Source organism: Nesoenas mayeri (genome assembly GCF_963082525.1).
Source record: "Nesoenas mayeri genome assembly, chromosome: 1".
Lineage (NCBI taxonomy): Eukaryota > Metazoa > Chordata > Aves > Columbiformes > Columbidae > Nesoenas > Nesoenas mayeri.
This window is the reverse complement of record NC_137541.1, coordinates 15,099,361-15,121,479: the sequence shown is the minus strand read 5'-3', so window position 1 is coordinate 15,121,479 and position 22,119 is coordinate 15,099,361. Positions and strand designations below refer to the sequence as shown.

The 22,119-nt window shown below is 40.3% G+C and overlaps 1 protein-coding gene across 1 annotated transcript; it reads right to left on the bottom strand.

The window, feature by feature from the left end:
* Positions 1-886: 886 nt before the first annotated feature.
* Positions 887-18,763, bottom strand: PUS7 (pseudouridine synthase 7; the record flags this gene model as incomplete). Its single annotated transcript, XM_080363730.1, has 17 exons — positions 18,750-18,763; positions 17,700-18,084; positions 15,725-15,809; positions 15,500-15,601; positions 15,108-15,252; positions 13,118-13,135; positions 10,751-10,862; positions 9,380-9,457; positions 7,151-7,279; positions 6,807-6,932; positions 6,459-6,520; positions 5,873-6,033; positions 4,911-5,037; positions 4,064-4,165; positions 2,885-3,014; positions 1,739-1,830; positions 887-1,023 (listed from the first exon to the last, which is right to left on the bottom strand). Exons 2-17 carry the CDS (start codon positions 18,053-18,055, stop codon positions 887-889), a joined length of 1,962 nt encoding a protein of 653 aa, XP_080219856.1. The 5' UTR covers positions 18,056-18,084; positions 18,750-18,763.
* Positions 18,764-22,119: the final 3,356 nt, after the last annotated feature.

The window sequence follows — 22,119 nt, the reverse complement described above, 5'->3', positions numbered from 1 at the left end:
AAAGCGCAGCCCCGCTGGTTCAGGAGCCGTCGCCGCTTCGTGCCCCTCGAGACGCGTCCTCTCCTGAGGTACCGACCGGGCGCCAAGGGCCTGCGCAGCGGTGACGGCCTGCCGCGTGCGTGGATCTTAGCAACACCGGCTCTTCGGCTTAGAGAGAGCCTGAAAATGCAGTGTCTTTCTAGACCAGCTTAATAATATTTTTTCTACCAGAGGCTTGCCTCATCCCCTGGCAGCAACGCACAGGCCCAGATGTGTGAAGGCAGTAATTACTGATACACAGACTTTTAGGTTAATTTATTTTCAGCACCTGTTCTTTGGTACAGGTGTGAGTAAAGCTGGAAAATACACAAGTATTTTCTCAATTAAAAGACCAACTAATTAAAACAGCTGTACATCTTTACAGCACATAAAAAGCCTTGCTAACAGAATCTGTTCCCGCATCAGCACAATTGTACAGCAAAAACCCCTGTGATATAAATGTTAATCGATATCTTAATTTTGTTGTAATTATCTTCCTAAGCTGTAATTTATTTAGTGTATTTGAAGAGACTTACAGGTGAGCTGAACTCATGAAAACATTCAGTGCTTGCCAAAAAATAGGCAAGCTAAACATTCTTCCAGGTCTGAAACTATTATAAGCCCCCTTCTTAAAGATGCGCCCATGTTACCGCTCAAGCAACTTACTCATTAAAAAGCACCAGTCACTAAGATCTATATTATATTACAGCCACCATCTTGCAAATGACTACTGAAGTAAAATGCTAGCACTAATAAAAACTTAAAAAAATACAAATCTCTTACTACCAATCTTTAAAGATTTGTACAGAACATGTAAATAGGAAAACCCTTTATATATGTTAAAATCTAAGTCACTTTTGCAGTTCATTCAGCGTAACCAGGTAGTATTCAGTTGTGTCTGGTTTTTTATGCTGGTGTCCATTTTCAGAACTTCTCGAATTGCCATGGTAGCATAAGTGGATGGGGGAAGGGAGAACTCCATCTTTAGTGCTCTGAATTTACCATCTATCATAAGGCATAAGAGGAAACACAAAGCAAGAAAACATTAAGGATATATATAATGCTTGTTCTGGATCCTATCTAAACTGGACTAAAAGTTTCCATGACCAGCTTCCCCAACCCATAAAATGAAACCACCACCACATTCCCATTTACCATCCATACTAGCATCTCATAAAACAACTTCTTTTATCTCAGCTAGAAATGGTGTTTTGGGGGTTTTATTCTTTTAAAAGCGAAATTAACTTTCATTCTTTCAAAACTGAATTCCTAGCCTCTCTTCACGTTCTCTGGAAAGTAGTGTATTATAAAAAGACTTTATGACCAGAGTTATGTAAAATAATTTTGATTGAATTACGTTAAGTATTTGAATAGTCTCTTATGTTCAGCACAAGTAATACATGCTCAAGAATATTGGCAGTTTGTGGCTTAATTCCTCCTTGATGCATTTCATAGATATTTATTGCCAAGCATTAACTCAGTTTTACCTAAGTCTATAAAAAAATGTAACAGTCAATAGAGACTATGGGAAGAATTGTGTGCACTCTTGGGAAATAAGGGTCCTTATTCAGACACCTAACTCTGGATATCTTTAATACCATTGCTTAACAGTCTAGTTAAATGAAAGTTCTTCCTTAAAAGAGCTTTCAATATGTTGTAGTTCAAAGCAACAGCCAGATCAAACTTCTGTTTGCAGCCATCAGCAGAAAAATCAACATACCTGTAGGAAGAACTGGTAATGGTTTTCCTTCCAGCTTATCCAAATCCGTATTAAATAATGGGATTTTGGGATCATCATATGCGACAACCTCCCTTTATGAAATACATAAGATTTTTTAAATTATTATTTTTAATTATTTAAACATTACATATTTTATTATTTTATTAAAATATTATTATTCCAATTTGGCAGTTGCAACTGAAATTGATTTTCTAATAAAATAAGGCAGCATTTATGGTGCAATATGTAGTAAAGCTTTGCCTCTGATAAAGATCATAAGAAAAAAAAAGGCAGTGAGAAGTTTCTTTGCATAATTCATCTGTTTTCCCTCATGGGCTGTCAGGATTTCCAGCTGTGCTAGAAGTAGTTTATGAAATTATAGGAAGAATGGTGTCAACTCTTAAAAATACTTAGGGGGAGTGGGATAAGTCTTCATTTTGAAGAAAGCCATCTAAATTTCTTTGAAAGGGCTTAAATACATATTTGCTCTTTCTGCCTGCCATTCATTTAACAGAAATTACATACTTAATGACAAAGCTGAAAAAGTAACTAGGAGCAGATAACCTTTAAACATCAACATTAATTAAAGTGTAAACATTTGTATTTTTTGTCTCACTCCTAAACCATCTATACTTTTTTGCTACACATCAGCAATCAAGTCTTTCTGCATATTTGTACAGCCATCTGTTCAAAAGGTCAGTTGCCATATGACAACTAGGTTGTATCTCTAACATCAGTGATTTAGCAGGTTTAAGTGATCCAAATCTTTCTGATTGACAGATCAGTAATTGGACACCAACTCTCTCATAGCAAGACTACAAAAACACTTGGGTTTAATATTATCGATCATGGTTTCAACATAAATAATTATCTATGAAGTATTCAGGCAGGCCCTTGCAAGGAGTGTAACAACTAGACAGATGTCTTGACGCTCATGCTTTACAGAACCAGAGGACCAAGTAAGAAGTAAGGCTGTGGTTCAACTTCAGCTGCATAAAAAACATGAGGGAAATGCATGGAGACTCCTTCCTACCTGTGTTTCAGTCTATATGGACATTGCCTGGGTCAATCTAACGGTTCATGTACTTAGTCATCCCACATACACTCTATACTGTCAAGTGTAATTTCCTTCATCTTCTATCTTACCAATTGACATTCTGAGGTCGAATGATGATCTTTCTGTATGCTCCAGAAAGTGAATAATCTCTGATCTTATGCCTCATGTTGTTGATATCAAGATTGTCAGCTACTAGCATTTCCTTGTAGGCCTCACCAACTGCAAGAGCAGAAAATATTTAATAGCAGAGAGCATAGCATGGCTGATTGAAACAGCCTATTTACATGGATCATTCCTTCCCTTATATCCAGTAGTTTTCAGCATATATGGGATAGATGCTACAGAAAAGTTAAAAATTACTTATTGCAAATCTTACTATCTACAATGTTAGCTTCTAAAACCTGACTGGTAGAAGCTGCAACCAAGAAAGAATCTTAGCAAATCAAAATTTCAGCTGAAAAGTTTACAAAATATCTTATTGACATTTCATTGACATCTCATACATGCTTTCCAATTATCTGTGTTTCACAAGACTAATCCAGGTTTATGGAGGGATAAAAAAAAAGATGGGCCAGACTACCCATTGCTCTCTCTTTGAAAAAGCAGCTGAGTGAAGTTGAGAGCCCTCTGAAGAAACTGGCTGCTAGGGACCTGTCAGTACACTGCCAATGAGAGGAGCAATTAATTCTGTTACAGTCGTGTGTCTTTAAGTAAGGGCATGTGCATGCACACCTGGGGAACACAGGGAAGGCAAGGGAAATACAAGAATCTACTGCAGCTAAAATGCAGTCTGGTGCCTCTGATTTGCAGTGCAATTGCCAGCATTACTTCATGCAGTTGGGAATTTTAAACAGGAATAAGTTAGGCTCACTGTGGGCAAATCCTCATATAAATATGATGAATGTAAAAAAAGCGCAGCTTTTCTTTCCAGTCTTTTAACTCAATGTGGTTCATTGCCACACCTCATCACAAACAGATCTTTATCTTGCAAGTGTTTCAGAGATGGGTGATAAATGGGATCCTTGCTCTGGGACTTACATCTGACAGGCAACGAGTCTCAAGTGACCCAACTGGTCTTTTGAGGACACTCAAGTACAAGAGCAGTTCAACCAAACATTGAGGAAAACAAGTATATGTACTGGGACACTTGCTTGGCTAAGTAGGGAAAACTCAGATTCAGAAATGGCAAGGATGATCTAGGGAATTAAAGACAAGTCACTCACTTTGGTCCCTGGGAAAAATGTACGTAAGTTAACAGTCAGACTTACTTTTATGCTTTGGATAAATAACATCAAATCCAGGCAATGGCATTACTACATCATGGATAGTGTAGTTATCAACATCTCCTTCTTCGATATGAACAGCTGTGGCTACAATCAGGACAGAAAAACGAAGAGTTACCAGTATGGATGCCTGTGACAGTTAACATTAGCTAAAGTTAAAATGAACCACTTGATTGAAACAAACCTACTTTGAGAGAGATAATTACTGTGTTTTATCTCTGCTGAACAGACAACATTTCCAAGAAAAGAAGTAATGAGTCTTTAATGCTGTCACAGTTACTGGCAGAATCACAGACTAGTTTCCAGTGACTTTTTTAAGCTGAATGAAGTAAGGACTGCTAGATGAACAGTCCCGAACCAGGCATCAGGCATACATGAAAAAGAAATACTATGGATGTTCTCACCCCAGGGAAATGCCAGAGCAAATCCAAGTGAATAAAGTTTTCACTGAATGGAGTTTCTGCTTTACAAGATACTAGTGCAGACAAAAACTTCTGTGGTTAAAACATTCATAACATATTTCCATCGTTCACCATAGCACAACCAGGTTTGAGTTCATTCTTGAGAACCATCAGCCATTCATAGTCTCTCTTCCCTATCCAGCTCTTTGGAAAAACAAGCAAACCAACAGCTCATGGAAGTGTAATACCTAACATCCAATTCCTTGCAAAATTTGACTAAAAGCAGCCAATGGATTCAGAAATCACTGGATCAAAATGGGTGAGAGGGAAAAGAACACATGTATGCAGATTCACATAAACAGATATGTGCCTTTTTTTCCCAGGAATTTGAGGTACACAGCATCACTAGCTTTCCGTTTGGCTGATTTTACCTCCTTTAAGTGTGAGATCTCCTGGTACAGCTCTAAGCCCATATTCTTCTATTCTCTTGCTCACCATATTATTCCACACATAACTCTGGTAGCTATGGATATACATTAAACGATTATTTCTTGGTATCTAGAGGTAAAGAAAAACAAAAGAAACATTAGAAATAAGTACTTTTAGTTTTTTCTCTCAATCATAACCAAAAAGACATGTATTTGAAACATCAGCTTCCCCAGCAACAAGATTAACACAATTTCTTGGTATACAGATTTGGGTTTTGTCCATTCTTTAGGAAAGGAGCATGTGAAGAAATAATGTTTTTATGCATTTGAAATCCACATGAAAAGCCCCTGTGCTTAATTATTTTTTTTAAAAAAAGCCTTTTTTTTTTTTTAATTATTCAACTGCTCAAACACACGAGGCTATTATAAACCACTGAATTCATCCTCAACCTCCTGAAATCTTAAGTAACCTTTGCAGATGTGAAAGCACAGTGTTATTCTAACTTCTTCATAAACAAGAAATTATACCTCAGCTCCTACAATGGGCCCAGCAATTTACTGGTGATTAAGTATTTTCTCCAAAGTCTTGATCTTGATTGCAATACTTGAAAATGACAGTGAATCCACCGCCTCTATGCCAAGCTGATTCATTAGCACACTGTCAGTTTGATTTGTACTTTTAAAGCAACAGAAAAGCTCTGATACTGAAACTCTGCACAGTTCTCAGGTCTGTATTATAGCTACCAATATACCAGAGATTCTTGTATAAATTGCAAAGCTCATCATGCATACCTTAATTACAGTTACCATACAGCAGTAATTCAAGCGACAAGGCAAGATAAATGTGAAGTTCTAACACTTAACCTTCTACTCATCAAGCATCTATGAGTCTATTTCAAATTCATCATGAAACCATCAAAAGAGCGTTTATTCAAGTAAATACCCCACAGCACTTTTACACTCACTATGCCAAATGCAGAGATTATGTTCTTCATTCCATACTTTAAGAGTCCGCGTAGAAGCTGTCCTTCCACGCACCTTTTTACGGGTAGTTTCTTGAGGGCTGCTGCTGGATCTCTAGTCTTTGCCCATTCTTCTCTGCATTTTACTAAGTAGCCCTTTTCAGCTAGAAAAAGGATGTATAATAAAGACATTTTAACTACACACTAAGAAGCATCCATCTGACCTTTGGTTAAAACGGTTGAATAATAATTAAAGTTTCAGTCACAGTAACTACACAGATAAACAGAATCATCCACTAGTTGAAGCTGGAAGGCTTCATGTGGAGTCTGAGCAGACTCTCAACTATTCGTGTCCCTTCTCACCCCCCCTGCAAGAAACTGCGCAGCAAGGAGAGAGAAGCAGAAAGGCAGAGAGTCTGAAGATTGCTTCTCCATTGCTAAGCTGGCTGAAGTTTAGCATGTGCAAAGCTGTCCTCACAAAAGTCCTTTCAAATTAAAAGAACTGAAATCTAAAAATGTTTTCCCTGAACATGCAATTGTTGGAGGAGGAGAGACAGAAACACTTGATATATGATTTTTCAGTCCTTACCTCCGGGCCGTGGTTTTAATATCAAATCCATTACTTCATTCCAGTTGTTCTGTAGAATAGCTCTAAAATTCAAACAGTAAAGTTTATTAAGAACTGACTAGATATATTTTAAGGATATTTAGCCATCTTACAAAAAAAAAAAAAAAAAAGAAATATCAGTGTTTAGATTTGTGCAATATTAAAAGTAGTGGTATTATAAAGATACCTGCTGAAGCAAGTTCAGAAACAAGTTCTTTCTTGAATCTGAAATTAAAACTGGCACATGCAATATGCTAGAAAAACATTCCCCAAAACACATTAGAACTTATATAGGGCTGTTTTTTTTAAAGGGATGAAAACAACACATACCTGCCAATTTGATATGTAGGAACAGCTGTGGTTCCAAATCTTTGCATTCCATAGTAATTAATGAATCCAATTTCCCTGAGAGAGTGCATTGCTTGCTCTATCTGCTCATCTGTTCCTGTTATATTTCTAGCATTAAAAAAAAAGTTATAGACAGATTATTAAGGGTTAACACTATTTTGTGATCTACATAATATTAAAGCTCAACATCATACAGCACTTATCAAATTCAGACCCCTGCCAACAGAAGGACTTTTCTTCTTTTTTGTAACACAGGATGTACCTATTTAAAGGCAAAAAAAAACCCCACCCTATCAGAACTGTCTAAATACATGCTAACATATTACCTGAGGACAACCGTGAAATGGTTCCCTTGCAGTTCTCCTAATTTCAATGGATAGTTCTTGTAACTGAAATTTCCTAATTTGAAGTTCATCAAACATTTATTCAAATGAGCAAGCCTTTGTGCGGTGATTCTAAAACAAAACAGACAGTGACCAACCTATGGTTAGAAAAGCAAATAGTTAAATAAATATAGAAATGCTGCCATTTCAAAACAAAAAGCAGCAAGTCCAGCTTTCCCAATTTTCTGTTGTTGCCTTGCAAAGTATTTTAATGAAATATCTAAAAGAAAAGAACAGCTAATTCTTAAGGCTGCTTATACAAGAGAAAAAGTATATTGTGACAAGGACTGTTAGTACTGTCTTGTCACATCTATGTTACAGTATGCACTCAAAAAACCCTGTTGCAATTTTGATGTATAGTGTACCCCACATGCTGAACTCTGCTTTATTCAGGTAACTACACCATGAATACACTCCAGTGAGCACAGTCATAAACACAGAGATAAGTAATTAGCTACTGTGTAAGCCTCGTGCGATGAAGCAGTATGAAATCCAAGCTGTCACTGATATCTCTCGTTTTTGTTGCTCATACTTTTGGAACTATATACTGTTCTTTGCATCACTGAGCTGCTCTTTGACACTTCCCCTAAAATTTACAGCAGGGCAGACAAGTGTATCAACTAACGTGGCCAACCTACTCGCCTCAGCATAGGCTGATAAAGTCGGGTCTCCTCTCCTACATCACCCTCCTCCAAGGCTGTGCAGGAGTCGAGTTCTGTGGCACTGCTGAGCAGACACCACAAATCAGGACGTCCCCCCAAGTTAATGCTCACACCACACTGAAGTTCTTGAACACAGCATTAAATGTGATCACGTTAAAAGTAAATGGAACGGTGCCTGAGATGGCTACACCACAAGTTTGGTTAATGGTCATCACTTCGCAAACTTGCCTTACAGCAATGAGAATCTGGGGCCTGTCATGATTCACAAATTAATAATCCCTTTTATATGTGTAAACATATGCACATGCAAACCACTGAGAGGAAAAATATGAACAATTGAGTAGTGAACACCTTACTTTTAACAAGGATTTGATAACATTTCTAGCTCTCAAACCTTGGAATTCCTCACTTGAGGATGTGGTTTTCAAAGAGTTGTAAACAGCAGCACAGGCAGTGTCCAAGCTGGCTAAACACATCTTGTAATATATCACTGCAAGGCATCCATCATTCTCAGTTCTGAATGAAACACTGATTTCAGTTGCCCAGAAACCATGTAATTATCTTGAAATACAACAAAATTAATTTTATTTTATCTTAGTAGGTGATTTATAGAAGTGGGTTAAGGCAGGAAAAATTCCTCATCAGTTTTTGCCCCTTCTGGCTACTCACAGACGAGTGAAGGCAGTGGTTAGCCTTCTCCGGAGCTGTTCAGAGAGGTCAGTGAGAAAGAAAATAAGATTCCAGCTGGAGGAAGGGGGAAACCAAAGTCCAGAAGGAAATGGTACATCATTTCCCTCATGTCATTCTGGTTTTCTGCTGTTGCATGGGAGCCATGCAGCATAAAAGCACAGAGGCAATTTGGGCCATTGCTTCAGCCAAAGACGTGGACCTTGTTTCCCCAAAAAGAAGACAGGGTCTTACATTAATTTTTGCTGCAAAAGATGTGTTAGGGCTTATTTTCAGGGGATGGCTTATTTTCCTATGAACAACAATCTACATTTATTCTTGAACAAAAAAAATCAACATTTATTCAAATATAGTCATGTCATCATATTCTGGAACATCCATCAGCTTTTCTTGGTGAAGGGTCTATCTGTCCTGCTGGACTCCATCGCCAATTAATTTTGCTTTTTTACATGTACAGCTGCCTGGACACTATTTAAGTAGACTTTTTCAATGAACTGTAACTAGGGCTTATTTTTGGAGTAGGGCTTATATTTTGAGCAACCTCAAAAATCCTGAAAAATCATGCTAGGGCTTATTTTTGGGATAAGTCTTATTTTGGGGAAAAAAGGGTATCCAGCCTATGACTCAGAGCAGCACTGACTGAAAATCCCAGCAATCACCACGGCATAAAAAGGAATTAGAGCATCGTCATTAATACACGTGCTTTACATGATCAGAACCTGAATCCACCATTTGTGTCACATGCACACTGAGCCTTCAAGGTATTCAGTGAGACATTCAAGCTGTCACAGGAGTGCAAATACTCCAGGATATTTTCACTTACCTAAGAACAGCGATCTCTTGAACTGTTATAGCCCTTTTATCTTTAGTTCCCATGTAGGAAAATATGTTTGGCTTCACTCTTAAAAGCAACAGGTACAGATGTTATATATATTAAAATAGCCAAAGATAGAACATAATTTTCAGCATAATTAACTAGAATTACTAATCTTATATATTAAAAATAGAAAATATAAATATATTCCCCAGAAGTAGGCTACAACTTGACACCCCTAAATATGTGTGACATTTTCTGATCTCATCTGTAAGTACATAAAAAACAGAGAAACTTCTGTTATAATTATATGTCGACAGATTTACCACAAGGGTTCTTTCAGAATATGATCTTTGAAGTACTTAATATGTATCTACTCAATGCACAAATGTGCAGCCACCACTAATTCACACACACACACAAAAAAACACGTCCATTTCTTCCTTAAACTTCAAATAATATACTTGAATATCACGCATGCACATTATGTGAGAATATGAGAAGTTAATTTAAAATGTGATCTATTTCTTTCCTTGAGAAGAAAATTTCCTTTCCACTTTGTACTTTACAGCTGTTACACAGGGCATATTTCCAGTTATTTCAGCTACAGGCACCAGGGAGTAGCAGGATTGCCATTACATACATTTTTCTACCAAACTATGCTCCTACTGCTCTGTTCTCAAATACAAATACCAGTAGTGTACTGGTCAGAGTCTAGATTAAAAACATTTATTTGTGGACAGGAAGGGCAAAGGGAAAAGGAAGGGAGAAGTGGGCAGGTTTCCCTATGAGTAAATCACTGAATTGACCCAATTTTAAAATAGTCCTTCCTCTGCAATTCACTGGGTTCACATCATGCCTTTGGCAAATCTTTTTGTTGCTGCACTTGATGGGGTGAAAGGAATGAAGACTCTGTTGCCATGGAGAAATTAATACATGGAACAACAGTTTATCAAGTGTAACTGCTTAGGAACTGATCAGCATATTATCACAACGATATCTGACAGGTTCATAACATACTTGCATATATTCACACACTGGGAAACAAAATGGCTTTTAATTCAGGTTACACGCTTTGAGGCTTTGAGCTGCAGGAGCCTTTCTCAGATCAGCCAACTTCAGTTGCGGACCTTTTTCTATTGAAGCAGTAGGGTACAGTCTTCTAAATTTCCTGGGGTCATTTTGTTACGTCTTCACCTCCTTCCAAAACTTTGATATTCTAATTTTAGGGGTTTTTTAACACTACACTAACTACAAATTAGGCAATAGTAACCACTTGTGTTGCTTTTACCTAATTCTGATGCATAACATTTACAGTAACATGAACCATACAGAGGAAGGAATGCATGCCAGTCAGGCTGGCAGAAACAACAGCCTTACCTTAAAAATTTGGACAGGACATTAATGGCATCCATAGTATCTTTGTTCTCCTTGTACAGTACAAAGTGGCAGTAGCTTCCCCTAGATTTTGGCCAAGAGTGTTTTCTTGGATCTTAAAAAAATAAAAGGTTAAAATTGTAAAGTGTCATTTAAAAAAAAATAATTACTTTTTTTGCCATTGCAGCTACATTTGAAACAAATATGCAGAAGTCAATTTCTACTAATTTCCATCTGCTTTGAAAAAAACCAACAACCTGAGTTACTAACAGCAAAAGCTGCAAAGCACATTGAAAAAGACCTTCTCTCCTTTCACTGGGCTGTAAACTTCTATTGATCAGTTCTGTCACCCAGAAAATCTTGAATGAAATGGTGACAGTTCCTTTGTAATGAAATTATCTAAATATATACCCTAATCATTTAACTGCCATATTGCCTGATTAAAATTCTCAAAACCATTATCATTACACTGGCTTTCAGCCACAAAAGCCACTCTACATTTCATCTAGTACCTTCTATAATAGGTAGGGATCACTGGAGCCCTGTTTGTGCAGACACTACAATTATTATTTGTAGTACTAACATTTTTATTTCTGTATGATTTTTTCTGTGTGTGTCATGCAAAAGCACAGGTCATATCTCTAGAAAAGCATAAAAAAAAAGTATACTCACAAAAAATTACTTTAAGGTGCATTTTTTTTAAAGTCTATGGAAGAGAGAAACCTGGCACAACAGAGGCATTAACAAATAATTCAAGGCAGATACTGTGCAGTGTTTAGAGAACGCCAGAGGGAGAGATAACTTCAGCTCCTGCAGACTAACAACTGATTTACAATTCTGTACAGTTATTTGGTGTTTTCTGCAGAGGGAAGAAAACTGTCAATGTATTTGTCAAGCTCTTGTTGCACATAAAAGCCGCCAGAGAGCGGCTTCCTTTTACAATTAGCCACTGTTGATGCTATTACTGGGATGGGGAATTGATTCTACACAGGTTTAGCAAACAATTAAGGTGCTTTGTTTATCAATTCTTTGTTTTATAAGAAAAAGCCTAAGGATTTGTTCTGTTTTAAATAATAAGTCCCTTACCTCTTGGTAGCCACCAAGGGGATATTCCTGATTTTGTACAAAAAGGACTTAAGCTAACTGAACAAGCCAGTCCTATTCCAGTGTACAAACACCAACACAGGAAGGAAGTTCTTGGGAAATTTTGCACTTTGTATTCATGTTAGTTTTCATTATATCCCATGCAGATCAGTAACTGTCTTTCTGCCAAACGATAATTCTTCTTGCCTTTTTTGAGAAAGTGCCATCCACACACACACTTCTGCAAAAACCATTTCACATGCTACAGTATAAATTTTTATGCACTTTGTTTTTAATCACTTAAAAATTATTGCAATGCTTGCCTTGTAACATCAGCTTCTAAGAAAAGCCCCCCCTACGGAGTTTCCTAGGACTGACACTGAGCAGTATGGTCCAAAGCCTGTTAAGAGACATGGTGCTCCTGCTGGTCTCCCTTCTGAGCGACCACTGTTCTTAAACACAGCCAGGGAAACACTGCATTCAGCTTGAAGAGCTCAGTAATTAGAAGGGAAGAGAGGAAGACAGAGCGTGATTCACAAGGAAAGTCTTCTCCAGCGGGAACTGTTCTTCAACCAATCCATCTTGCACATGGTCATTTCAACACTCTTCAAAAAGTGAGCCCTAACCTGGGCTAGACTGAAAGGACTCTATAGATACTATACATACCAATGCGCTCCTCATGCTCTGGGCATCCCTTATCCCTTGCTGTGGCCATGCTGAGCACCAGGAGGCTGCAGCTACAGTCCTGGTATTTAACCATTCCACACCCAATCCTTCACAGTATTCAACTGGGTGGATGGACCAGAGAGACAGTCTGCAGTCCATATTGCTGTGTTTCAGAGTCATGTTACATTTCTGACAGTAAAATTTTCTTTCCTAGCCCTTTTTCCAAACCTTTTGCTGCAACTGAAGGGTTGAAAGCTCTTTGATAATATCGGGATAAACTCAGTTGGTAGTGTTTGAAATATAAGGCTAAAGGGCAAAGGCTGGGCTTAATGAAATCCATGAAAATTTACCATAGATGTCAAACAGTATCTTCAAAACCGGTAATTCACATCACTTTTTACTGATGGATTTTTCTCTGCACTGAATGACTACTGCCTATAATGCACCAGGAAAAGAGGTAGCACAAGCCCAATTCTTGGCTGTTTCAGGTAGTTTTACGCATTACTAAAGTTTGGGCTTTTTTTAAGAATTAATTTTGACTCGTTTGGCCAGTCTTGTTGCTAGTTAGGTCATAATAGTTGGCATTTCATTTTGTTAGCATGAAATGTCAACATCTCTTACCTGTTGCAGTTCTGACCTCTGTCCCAATGCATAGCATAAAGAGCACAAAAGAGTAGCATTTAATTTTTAGACTGTTGAAGGGTTTTTAGAGGTGAACATGCAGGTTTATGGTTATGGGATTGTTTATGCTTTAGAGAGCATCCAACAGTTAGGTGGTGGATGACAGCAATTTAGACAGTTATGCAATGGAATCGTGCAGAGGCAAACAGTGAACATATGGAAAGCTTCAACTGGAGATGCAACAAACTTCATTTGTGGACAATGATGAAACAGCACTTTACTGACAATTTAGTAAGGTGGTATTTTAAGTATTTTGGGTGTAAACTTGCTATAGACACAAAGCAGCTTCTAATTTTAAATTCTAGGAAAATATGTTTGGTAACCTTTCTCATTATCAACAAAAGTAATCAGATGTCTCAGCTAATATTTGAATATTCTACACTTCTGAAATGTTTATTGCCTGGGGAACCTGCTCAGGACTAAGATGTGTTAGCAGCTGTATAAACATAAATATAATCCTGACTAAAAACTTGTGCTCTTAAATCCTACATTCATAAGCATTTACACACACTCACTGAAACTGCACACGTTTCTGCAAACACACACAGGTGTTTATAGCATCACAACTTAGAAATCCAGGTTTAAATAGATGATGCTCCTCTGCATCACAAGATGGTGCTCCAGACAGCGTTTTAATCCTAAAGACACATAACTAAATTCTTTTCAGTGTATTTCAAATACTTGAACTCTTTTATATAGTGTATCTTAAATCAGACTGGTCAGCTTAATAACAACCACTTGACTGTAACAACGGCTGAAGAATAGAAGTAGCAGAAGGAAAAGGTGGTGGTAAAACCATTACAAACCAACAGAGAACAAAAGTGGCTGAGGAGAATTTTGTGCTGGCAAATATACATACTCCATGCATAAAGCGTGCAGACATACAGGTTTTCTAAACATGGTTAAACAAGATACATAAACACATTATAATTGTACCAATAAAAGTAAACCATTCCCATATCTGCTTAGAACAAGTCTTAGAAAATAATAATTAAATTGAATGTGGAGATAGTGTTACTTCCAGTTTTAAATTATCTTCTTACCCTTTCTCCATCTCCATCTTTAAAATGAAAGGGCTAGGTTTACATATTTACATACTGTCATTTGTAGTAGGTTAAAATGACATAGGAAAGCAATCAGTTTAAACCAAACCAAACCTTAAGCCCTTTTTTAAAAATGTGCAACATTCTGCATATAGACAATCCTCTCAACTTACAGTAGCAACAAATTTGTAATAATATTAAAAGATGTGGAACACATTCATTTATCCCCAGTAACCAAAACAGTATTTGGCAAGATTAAGGTGGATAATACTTCATTTTGAAAATCCTTCATTATTTTGATTATTCCAGAATAGTAACTGTGATTTATAATAAACAAAGACAATTTTCTGCAAATATAATCAGCCTTGGAAGCAGAAGTAGCCTTAAAAATCATGGTAAATATGTTTATATCAAACTATATCTCTGGGAAGACAAACAGGTGCCTGTCTCTACTCGAGCCACTAAGAATCTGACCATGAATTTTCAACAGTCAAGATTACACTGACTGTCAGCATTTCAACTACAACCTCTTAACTTCCACAATGCACATTCAAACATCCAGGTGAGTTCACGAAAGCTAAGTTCAAACAATACTGAAAATAAAGCCCTTATTTGCTATTTCAGTGCAAACAGGCAAAAAGATCCTCACTCTTCTAACACAGTTGTATTTGATGAACGGTTTGGAAAGAAAAACAAGTAGAAATTTAAATTTGAGACACTCCTAGTGTTCCTAGTCATTTTATATGCACCACATCAGTTGCAAAGAGAAAAAAGCAAAGCCAGGCTACACTAGGAGGTACGTTCCATTTGAAGTACTTACTAACTATTTTTATTTTGGGGGTAATTTTAAATTTACTTTACCCAACTGCTGTGATACAGAAACTCACTTGCCAGTGCTTTTTTCCCAGCAGCATGATAAGCAATAATGTATTTTTTTCCATCTCGATCTTCCGTTTTAGTCTCCAGTCCAGGAAACAAGGATTTCACAGCCTGATGGATAACAGTTCTTTTTTCTTTGGTGTCTTCAATTACCTGTGTTAATATACACACATACAGAAACCAAATAAAGTAATACAAAAGGAGGTACATGCTCTGAGTTAAATTTTGCACGCTTAAAGAAAACCTACCAAATTTCGCTAAACTGGAAACATTTCAGTATTATCTGCTGCATCATCTTCAAACTGCTCTAACATGTGACATGCACTAGAAGGCACGTACCTTCCACTCACTCCCTCCCTCATCCCCCCTTCCCCAAAATGGTATCATTTATCAATTTTACCTCTATGGCAACACTAGTTTCCTTATTCTTAAGAAGCTGGAGCTCCTCTAAACGCTGCTTGTCGTCATCTGACAAAACTGTAAATGTTTCTTCCGATGGATCCTAATACATATTTGGGGGAGGAAAAAAACAAACGTCCAATAACCCTCATGGAACAACTTTCAGCCTATTAATGTTTTTGCTTAAGCAGCAAAGCCATTACCACATCTTTACTTCACAATTTACCTCATCATCCACTGGAACTGAAAAGTCATCCAAATGGCTCACGCGTCCATCTTTGCCTATTTCATGGACAACAAAGTCCGAGTATCTGATAAGAAGAAACACATTAAAATTGTAACTTAAACAAACATAAAAATCCCATATCGCCAAGTCTTTTTCCCAAGAAGCTGTTCATTAGCAGAATTCATTCAAGAATTCAATTCATGTAAAAGAAACTTCAACCATGAGAAGGCTGTACCTATTCCCACCCCTCAGAAGGACACCATGAGAACACAGACGGCCTATATAAACGCACAGGCATATATAAACACAGCAGACTTCTTTGCAGATAACCAAACACCTACTGTAGTTATTCTGAGCCGTCTTCTCACTAGCTTGCAGACATCAGTAATTCAGATCCTCAATCCCACTCATTACCAACAATTAAGATTCTATTGCATTGCTACAATGTGAACACAAATGCATTAACTCTGTCACTTCAAACAACCTGCAGAATGAAGTACCTACTAGCCACTCTTTAAGGAAAGCAGGATGAATCCAGCCCTGTTACATATGTCCAATTATAGAGAACATCTTTCAGATAAACAGCTCATCTTGATAGTCTATGACAGCGACAAAGAATTTGACTGTGACATTTGCAACCATGTCACTATGTCCAATAGTAAAGACAGTCTGACCTGAGGAGAGCAGAGAGTATGTTGCAATTGCTAAATGATTTTTAAGTAGCATCTGCTTGTACAGGAGAAAAAGAAAAAAAGAAAAAAAGTCTATGAATGTTGAAGGATGAATAAAACTTCACCATGGGAATGTTTCTACTGTATCTCCCCCGAGAGCCCGTTTGCCATTCCTCTGTGCAGCCATACATCATATTGGTAGAATTCCTTCCTGAGGAGTGTTATGTGTCCTCTCTTATTATCTGCAGCTGTCTAGACATGCTAGTGACTGTTACCATAAAAATGCCAGGATTAAATTAATGATAGAAGTTATAAACTAGGATCAAAGGAAAACCATGAGCTCATGGAAGTTTCTACCACCTGGTTACGTTTGGCCACCTTTGTTCAAAACTGGCAGATTTCCCAGAAGGAGGTTCAGCACAGACTGTGTTTCCCAGTGAAGGATTATGCTAGCTGCTTACTGCTGCATATACAGATTAAATACATACATAATATGTACATATCACTTTATGACGTAAAATGATGTAGCTATGAAGCCAGTATTTAAAAACAGGGACTTATTGATGTGTAAATAAAGCATTCTTAACTGCTTTGCTAAGTCAGGGCAATGATAATTCTCACTTCAGTGATTTTTGTATTTGCATTTGCATTCTGTTTTATTTAAAGATATAATTTAATTTTTTAAAACTAGACATTTCATTTTAAAAAAAGCTACTTAACCCCAAACATCTTATTAAATATCTTATGTAAAATTCCACACTTTTGTTACAGAATTCCCTTTTATGTTTTGTAAGTGACATTACAACTGATCAGACTATAATTTAAAGCCTAATGGACCATCTGACAATATACATGGTTAAAGACTTTAGCATAAGAGAGTCAGGGAAAAGCAAAGAAGAACCAAAGAGGGATGGTTTCAGTACTGTTCTCCAGTGCCTCTTTAATCAACGCTAAAGAGTGGTGCAAAAGGTGAGTGCACTGCATAAGGTTTTATGCTGCTGCCAGAGAGCAATACAAATGGCAAAGCTCAGTGTAATCATGTATTTCTGCCTATATACAGCTTTTTCTTCAGAGCTCCATTTGACAGGAGAGAGAAGGAAAAAAACCAAATAAAACAAAACCAAAAAGCAATAACCCCACACACTGATCTACAAAAATCCTAAATCAAACCTTTCAGTCTCAGCATTAGGAAAACAACATGATGAGCCTCCTGAGTGGCCACACATAACCCAGTTGCATCCTGCGAGTCAGAAAAGGAAAACTGAAAACAACAGCTGTTTAACATACATAAGACAAAGAGTTACCTTTCTTTTAAGATTCCAGAAAACCCTTTATGAGAGCTAACAAATTTAGTTATGCCAACATCACTTTCTGTGAGTCCATGCTTCATCATGTCCGCAAAGCTCTCTGAATCTCCATCTTCGTCACTGTCCTCTAGTTCCTCATCTTCCTGCTCTTCACCTTCCTCGTTGGGGATTATTTCATTTTTCGTGTCCTCAAGCAGAGATTTGTCAGGTTGTTCTGTTCCAGTCTCAATGCTCTGCCCAGAGTCGTTCCCTGTCTTAGAATTCTCTGAGATCTTCTGCCTCTTAATCTCATCTAGATCATCCTCAGAGTGAGGACGTTTCAAGGAAACACTATTCATTTCTACAGTTTCCATGTTTAAGGCACAGTGTAGGGTAGAAAGCCCTGAGGAGCAAGAAGAATGGCTTATTTCCCGTCTGCTTAAGAGCAATATCGATACATAGTCTCTTCACTCCAAGGACTCTGGGCCCTGCAACAATTCAGGAAAACCACATAACTTTCTGCTTTTTTAAGTTAAACATCAAGTAAAGACTTTGTACAGCTAGAAACAATATGTACTGGGGAAGAGAGAAGGGAGGTGTTAAGGGGATGTAATACTGAGCCAAGGCCCCATGCACATTAAGTTGCAAAAGAGCAGGATTCAAGACCACACGAAGCATTTACCACCATCATCACTCTTGCCAACTCTTACCACAGCTGCATCCAGCCCTGTGCACACAGGCTCTACTGTTGACAGCAATTTAGTGCGTAGGAAACTTTCTGCTCCCAAGCCTTCTGTTAAACATGACTACTCTCCATTATTCCTTGTTCCACCAAGACTCCATTTTGAAGGATTGAGAGAGGATGGCCCCATTCCCCCAAACCTGAAATCTCATCTCTTCCTTTTCTATGTTCATCTCCCCTAACACACACAGTCCCACACAGAACTCCAGGTGGTAGGGATTCAGACCAAAAGATAATGGGGATGAGGTAACAAAATCATTGAATGAGTGGGCTGAACAAAACAACAAGCAAGTGAAATGATCTCCGAAACGAACATGACTACTCACACTGATGGAGCAGAGTTCTGACTCTTCCCCGGCAATTTGAGCTGCCACCTTTCTGTCAGCAGAACTAGCACCTTCGGATCTGAAAAACAGAGGAAAATTAACCCTTTGAGAAAATAGGCCAAAAAACCCAACTGTGAAAACATGTCAGCCACCTCTCAACCCAGGTATAAACAGTTGTGTACGAGCAGACATAGCTACTCAGATGGACAAGTTAATAACAAATAAAGTTGCAGAAGCGTTACCAACATAGTGACATAACACAATAATGCTATTTAGCAAGATAAAGCACAGAAGCTTGGTTGTATTTCTACGTTTCTGAAAGGAGACCAGAGTTCCTGTCTCTCAGCATCACCCAGCTGGCACACTGGTGTGCTGGGGATAAACCACAGCTTCTGCTACCAGGGAGCTGCATGGGAGGAGGCCATCAACTGTCCTGTGCTGGTCATGGCCACCTCCAGTTGGGTCTACAACGGACCAAAGCCAGTGCCTGCCAAAACTCCAGCTCATCACATAAGCGCATGCTGCCCCTGTTCCGGCTTATTTAAGAAAGGCAGGAGCTGACGGTGGCAGAAGTGTGACAGTGCACTAAAGAAGACACAGGGGGAGGCATGGGGAAGGGGACATTGCTGAGGACATGGCTGGAGGGGCACTCCTGGAAAGAGGCTCTCTGCACCAGAGCAGGGACACTCCTGAGGGCACTGCAGCCATGGAGGTGTCCATGCCAGCACAGGGACATCCTTGAGGGGCCCACATAGGAGCAGAAGAAATGAGAAAGAAGGAGCAACAGAAAGAAACCTCCATGCAATAATCCCAACCTCCTGCATCCTCGCCACCTCGCCCAAGGGATGGAGTGTAACCTGTGGGGAGGGAAGATGAGAAAAGCAGGTGACTGGAGTCAAGTTGAGGCTAAGGAAGGGGAAGGAAAGGAGTTCTCCTCAAGTGTTTAACTGTTTTTCCTCTTTGTATCTCACCAGCCAAATCAGTAATTAAAAGTTTATGTTAACTGTCAATAAGTCTCCAAGTCAAGACAGTTTTGCCCACGACAACAGGCAAGTTTCTAAATTCATAGGATGTAACAGTTACTAAGAAACTAATCTAAGCACAGAGCAGTATTTTCGAGCTATACACATCATCCTATATTAATTCTCCAGCCACCAAACAGCATATTCTATTCCATTTTAAAGGAAGACTCATTACTAAGTTAAGAACCACCATGTGGTGGGTTGGTAACTAACTGTTGCCAGTTAGCTGTTGGCCGCTGCTGGTTTCACTGCCTGGACTTTTTGTTGTAGAGGTCACAAACTTAGGGTGAAGAGGCAGGAAGAACTGTTTTAGAAACCCCAGAAACGTTTTGCTTGAATGAAGAACTGAAAATGCATGCTAGAAAAAAAGAATGGAGGAAAAGGAAATAAGAACTTATAAAAGTGTATGTATAGCCTGAAGAGTGACAAAACACGCAGAAGCAGAACTATTAGCAAATCAATGTACCTTCAATCAGAAAGCACCAATTTCAGTTTGTCCTGAAATAAAAGTGAAAGTCATTAAAACCTTATTTAAAAATTAAAAAAAAAAAAAAAAAAAGAAATTCATAGCCAAGATAAACAATTCACCATCATTTCCAGATTCTTCTCCTATGTACCCAAACTTATAGAGCCCAGGTTATAAAGCATAGATGTGGAAAAGGCTTCTAGATGGCTTGTGAATGTCTTTGCATGGCAAACAAAACACAACTCAGCACAGTGAAATCCTCTGAGACACCTGCCAAAGGTGGTGACAAGATAAATCTTGTAAAAATTGTAGTTCCTACTTACTGAATGGTACAAACTGCTAGAAGAATTCAACATTGGCCACAAATACTCCAAAGTTGTCAGATACAACTTATTCTCACAGCAAAGGACTGACTCACATACAACAAAGTACTACCCTGTGCCAAAGGGTGGCTGCCATCTGGGAAAATTTTTGGAGGTTAATTATTTGAAGCAGCAAGTTGAAGTGAGTGTGGCACAAACTGTCTCACTCGGGCAGACTGCTAGTGAGAAGCATCTATTATTTTTTGACAGCTGCTCAACCGTCTCGGTCCTTCTAGCAAACAGGTGTCTGCATAAAAGCCAGAATCTGCATAAACATCCACAGCAATTTCAACACAGACCATGTTTCAGCAGAGACGGAATTTACTACTATGAATAATGCGCTTGATTCTCCCCAGCAAGAAACGCCGAGTGCTTACTTGTGGCGCGGTTCCTGCCAGGCAGACACGCAGGCTGCTGGGGGCCACGGGGCACTGCCCACTTGAGAGAATAAATACCAGTAGGAGCACGCCAGCGCTGGGTACGAGGCGGATCGGATTAAAAGCCGAGTGATGAGAGAGCACGACTCAGCCCCGCCCGCAGCAGCCCCTCCAGGCGGCGCAGACGGACACCCGCCCGGCTGCGAGCAGCGCCCGCCTCCCGCCATGCGGGGGAAGCCAGCACGGCCCGGCGCCCGGCGGGGACGCGGTGCAGGGGAGCGGGTGCAGCCGCAGCAGGCAGCGCTCCGGGAGGGCCAGGCCGGAACAGCAGCGCAGGTCCCGCGGCCCGGCTCTGCCGCTGCCAGCCCCGAGGGCAGGCGGAGGGGCTGGGGCAGGCGGGAGGACGAGGAGGCGGCGCCCGGAGAAAAGCGCTGCCGCTGGGATCCCGGCACCGCGCGGCTGCCGCTCGCCCGCCCGCCGCGGGAGCCCTGGAGCGGGCCGGGGAGCGCCCGGCAAAGCGGGCGGAAAGTTGCCCCGAGGCCGAGCTCCGCGCCTGGGCTGGGAGCGGGAGCTGGGAGCCAGGAGCCGGCCCCGCCGCAGAGGCCGCGGCTCCCGCCCGCCGAGGAGCCCTGGGCGGCTGCCGGGGTCGGGCGCGCCTCCGCCCGCGCCGGTCAGGAGCCGGGGAGCGGGTGCCACTTACCGCACGGCGGCACGGGAGGACGGGCCGGCCGCCAGCGCCGCGGGGAGCGAGGGGGCAGTGGCGGCAGCGGGAGCGAGCGGCGCGGGCCCGCCCCGGCTCCGCGTGTGCGGAGGCGGCCTCCTGCCTGCGCCCGCCCCCGGCCGCCCTGGCGCCGTAGCGGCACGGCACGGCACGGCACGGCACGGCCCGGCCCGACCGGCGGGGAGCGCTCCTGCCCGCCCGCCGCAGCCATTTCCCGGCGGCAGCGCCTCAGCGCCCGGCACAGCGCCGCCGCTTTGCGGTGCCGGGCTCGTCGCGCCTCCCGCAGGGACAGCGGCGAATAACCCCCGACACTGGGCGCCGGGTTGGGTCCCAACGCGGAGGGAGGGAGGGAGGGAGGTGCCGGTAACAGGGCGCCTCGCAACAGCGAGATCGCGTCTAATTTGGAGTTTCCAGGCCGCAGC